Source organism: Portunus trituberculatus, chromosome 9 (assembly GCF_017591435.1).
Source record: "Portunus trituberculatus isolate SZX2019 chromosome 9, ASM1759143v1, whole genome shotgun sequence".
Classification (NCBI taxonomy): Eukaryota; Metazoa; Arthropoda; class Malacostraca; order Decapoda; family Portunidae; genus Portunus; species Portunus trituberculatus.
In genome coordinates, this window is record NC_059263.1 from 5782501 (window position 1) to 5787500 (window position 5000).

The window sequence follows — 5000 nt, forward strand, 5'->3', positions numbered from 1 at the left end:
GAGGAAAAGAAAGAAGAAGAAGAAGAAAAAGAAGAAGAAGAAGAAGAAAAAAAAGAACAAGAAAAAGAACAAGACAAAATAGAAGAAATAAAAGCAGAAAATGCAATATGTAGCAGGAAGAAGGAAAATGAAGAGGAGGAAGAGAAGGAGGAGGATAAATAGAATGATAACAAAAAGAAGAAGTAGAAAAAGAAGAAAGACGATGAGGAGAAGGAGGAGGAAAATAACAAGAAGTATTAGAAAAACGAGGGGAAAGAATAGAAACTTACAATAAAAATAATAATGATAATGATAACAATATAAGAAGAAGAAGAAGAAGAAGAAAAAGAAGAAGAAAAAATGGAAGTAGAAAGAGGAAAAAGGCATGTTAGAGGAGAATGAAGAAGAAGAAGAAGAAGAAGAGGAGGAGGAGGAAAATGAAATAAACCCAATAAATAACGAGAAGAAAGAAAACGAAGAACAGGAAGAGGAGGAAAAAAGAAATCAAACAACAAAAAGATGTACGAGTAGTAGAAGATTAACAACACCAAGAATAGAGAACAGACGAAAAAAAAAAAGAACAACAAGCAACACTCACAATAACAACAACAAGACCACCACGTACCTTATTGAATTTGAAGGAGGAGAGGAGACCAATCGTGATGTTCTTGCTGGAGACATCGAAGGGGCGACTCAAATAATTATGAACGAAGCGACTGTGACTTTCCTTAGACGTCTCCTGCTGCTTCTGACTGCACCGCGCCCCTGCCCCCGCCCCTAGAACCTCCTCAGACGCCCCCATCAGCCCTCCTGCAGGTGAAAACTCGGTGACGTCACTCTCTTGCGCATGTGACACGGAGGATGTTTTATAGGACTCGTAGGAGGATGAAGGATTCTTTTGTGGAGCAGTGGAATCGTGTGAGGGCGTTTCCTGACCTGTGGAGACGGAGGAAGACGTGGAGGAGGAGGAGGAGGAGGAGGAGGAGGTGAAGGCAGCGTGCAAGCGACGTGAAGGAGCGTGTCTGTGGTTCCTATGGGGCGTGAAGGATACCACGGGAGGTCCTAAGAGTGGAGGGCCTTCGAGTGGAGTGGTGGAAGAGCTCCGGGTGTTCTTGTGTGGTGTTCTTGCCTCCACCATGCCAACTATCCCCACTGCCACCACCACAGCGAGGACCACCACCGCCACGGCCCCGCCACACCACATGGCTAGTATCTGGGGTGGGTGGATGGGCGGGCGGCGTCACGAAGGGGTCAGCTGGGCAGCCTCCCTTCCCTGTCTCATTTTCTCTCGGCTGTGTTTGTGTTTTTTGGCGTGTGATGGCGGTGATTACTTACTCTTTTCTCGTCTCTTTCTCATTCTTTCCTTTTTTTGTTTCTCGTCTTCTTTTTCTCTCTTTTGTCTCTTCTTGTTTTTATTTTATGGTTTAGTTGTCTTTTGTATTTATTTCTTTTTCTTTTCTTTTTTTCAGTTTGTATTTTTATCTCGAGTTGTGACGGTTATGTTTACTGCCTCTCTTATTTTCTCTTTCTCACACTCTTTATCTCTTTCTCTCTCTCTCTCTCTTCTTTGTCTACATATGCGTTGTTTTGTGTTTCTTTTCTTTCAATTTCCTTCAACTTCCTGTACTTTCTTTTTTCGTATTATCTTCCTCTTTCGTTTATTTAATTTTCAAGCACTATATATTTATCATTCATATACATACAATTATCTTTTTTTTTTTTTTTTAGGTATTCGTTGCTCTTCCTGTCTCCATTAACACCGTTCCTTTTGTCTAACACACTTTTCACACACTATTTGTCTTTCATTTAACTTGTCACTCTTTCTCATCTCTCATCTGTCACTGCCTTCACTCGCTTTATTACCCTTCACTCTCTCTCTTTCTCTCTCTCTCTCTCTCATCACTCTTACTTCTATCACTGTCTTTATTCTTTTTTGCAGCCTTCCTTCTCTTTTGTTACTCTATTTATCACTTCCATCACTATTCATCTACTCCATCTGTCATTCTTTCACGTATCCATCATTTTCATCACAGTCAACCTATCCTTCGGCATCACTTTTTATCACTCATGCCTTTGACAGTATCATCACCCAGTCCTATCACCGCCCCTCCAGTCTATCTATACCTCTTCACACCGTCCATCCATCGCATCTTGCTGTCCTTTCCTCAACCACGCTCCCTGCTTCCATAGACAGCCTCACCACTGCCTCTTTGACTTACTGCACGCCACTGAGGAACAAGTTGCTATCGAGAAGGACCTGGGTGACGGCTATGATGAGGACGAGAAGCATAAGGGCCGCTAGGAGGATTAGGGGCTGTAGCATCTCCATAGTGGCTTTAAAGCATGTCGTTCTCCTGATGGTGGTGGTGTGTTCTGTGAAAGAAGGGTAGGATGGAGAAGGAGTGTTAGTTTGGTTTAATTTATCAGGGTTTCTTTCTTAATATGTATGTTTTTTCAGGGTTTTTCAAGTGTGTTTCTTGTTAACCTGTCTCTTGAACCATAGAAATCTTTAAAAAAAATCACGTATGGCCAATTTTAGATTGTCTTTTGAAAGTATCAGAAGTGCAGCGTCTGAAAGCTTTCTAAATAGAGTTCTTGGTAAAGTGTTCTGAAGGAGTGACTGGTTGACTGATCGATGGATTGGTTAAAGGAGTAAGAGCGTTAGTGAGAGGAGCTGAAGGAGTGACTGGCTGACTGACTGGTTGGCGTGGTGTTTGAAGGAGGTAATACTCAGATAGAAGGAAAGTGAGTGTTTGAGGTTCAAGAAAGGATTTAAGCTGGCGAGTGAGAGTGAGTAAGTGTGAGTGAGTTAGCTAATTGAATAATGAAATCGTGTGACGCTTAGAATACCAAAAAAGAGAGAGTTTCAGTAACGTGAGAGAATGAAAGGTTACAGAGACTGACTGACCGTTAGGGAATGCGATTAACACACACACACGCACACACACACACACACACACACACACACACACACACACACACACACACACACACACACACACACACACACACACACACACACACACACACACACACACACACACACCTGGAGGCACCGTTTGTTATGAAGATGTGTGAGGAAATTAACAAGTGGTGATAATGAACTACATGTAAAAAAGGAGATGGAAATAGACGAAAGGAACACTGAATGGAAATGGATGGAGAGGATACGAATAGAGGAAGAAGAGGAGAAGAAGAAGGAAAAGGAGAACGAAGAGATAGATGAGATAATACAACAAAATGACAGGATGCAAATAAGAGAGAGAGAGAGAGAGAGAGAGAGAGAGAGAGAGAGAGAGAGAGAGAGAGAGAGCGTATTTACAAAAACAACAAACGATCGAAAAAAAAAGTTATTTGCATTCATATATTTTAGTTCCCCCCACGTTTTTTTTTTTTTCAATTTTTTTTTTTTTTATTCATTTTTCCATCACTTTGACAAACACACACACACACACACACACACACACACACACACACACACACACACACACACACACACACACACACACACACACACACACACACACCGGGGAACTGAGTGATTAATTCCCTGTGGTTTTCATTCCTGTTTCGTAATTTATCGTAATGGGTGTAGTAATTACCACCACCACCACCACCACCACCACCACCACCACCACCACCACCACCACCACCACCACCACGTTTCCAGTACAGTCATTTTTGCGGTGAAAGTAATTTAATCTTAATAAGTTATTTACACCGTACCACTTTGCCAAAATAAATAAGTATGTAAAAATAAAATCAAGTCAAAATAAGTAAATAAATAAATAAATAAATAGAGGAATGAATTGCATAGGAAAAAGATTGATAGATGTCAAAAAATTGAAGGAAAATATCTGAAGGTAAACTGAGATATGTTTCAGTGACCTTAAAAAAAAAAAGACTTCACAAACACCATAACTCTCTCTCTCTCTCTCTCTCTCTCTCTCTCTCTCTCTCTCTCTCTCTCTCTCTCTCTCTCTCTCTCTCTCTCTCTCTCTCTCTCTCTCTCTCTCTCTCTCTCTCTCTCTCTCTCTCTCTCTCTGCCTGTCATACACGGTGTAAATAATAGAGCACAGAAAAGGAAAGCGAAAGTAAAGATACATGGCCATAGAATACTCGGTGAAAATAATGACTAGAACTAAAGAATACCCGGTGAAAATAATGACTAGACCTAAAGAATACCCGGTGAAAATAATAACTAGACCTAAAGAATACCCGGTGAAAATAACACAGAGCCTTTGGAAGCAATAATAATGATACATGACGAGAGGCCAGCATACATTATTCATTCCTGTCTGTAAGCGTGCCGTGACAAATTACCTTTTAAAATGAGCAGTCAAATGAATAGAAAACAAGAACGAAAGAAAAATAGAGAGAAAAGAAATATTAATATGCAAAGGAGGACGTGAAATGTTGATAATGTTGGTGATGATGATGATGATGATGATGATGATGATGATGATGAATGGTAATAGTGGTGATAGTAGTAATGGTAGTAATAATAGTAGTTGTTTTTTCTTCTTGTCAACGCCTCATCTCATTTTTCATTTAGTGTATATAGAAATCAAAATTGTAAGAGTTTTTTTTTTCTCTTTTGCTTTTTCTTTTCTTTCTCTCCTAGTCGTTATCACCCCTCCTTTTTATAGCTTCTGTTTTTCCTTCCTACCTTCACTTTTTTTTTTTTTTCCTTTTCCTCAAAACCCCCTTTTTCCTTATCCTGTTCCTTATTTTTCTATCATTTTTCCTCTCAGTAAATATTTTTCAGATTATTTTTCAGCTCATTTATTTTTCTCTCCGCCATGGAATAAAATCAGCTTTTAAAAAAATAGCCATGAAAACTTGATGAGGTCAAATGAGGTGTTAGTGCACTTACGACATGAATAATTCCGAAAAAATTGTGTCCATGAAAGGAAAGGTTATAATGCATGTACGATAATTAGAAAAAAATGTATGAAAAGTGATAAGATAATGTTGATGCATAATGTGGTTCACGTGTTTCTGTTTCTAATTCAAATGTA

General features: G+C 39.6%; 1 protein-coding gene across 1 annotated transcript in view; it reads right to left on the reverse strand.

Moving 5' to 3' along the window:
• The window catches only part of LOC123501496 (guanylate cyclase 32E-like), a 65928-nt gene that overhangs the window by 54939 nt on the left and 5989 nt on the right, over positions 1 to 5000 (reverse strand). Inside the window, exon 2 of the mRNA XM_045250348.1 lies at positions 605 to 2352. Coding sequence (XP_045106283.1) covers positions 605 to 1183 — 579 coding nt within the window. The 5' untranslated portion in view covers positions 1184 to 2352. The remainder of the gene's footprint in view (positions 1 to 604; positions 2353 to 5000) is intronic.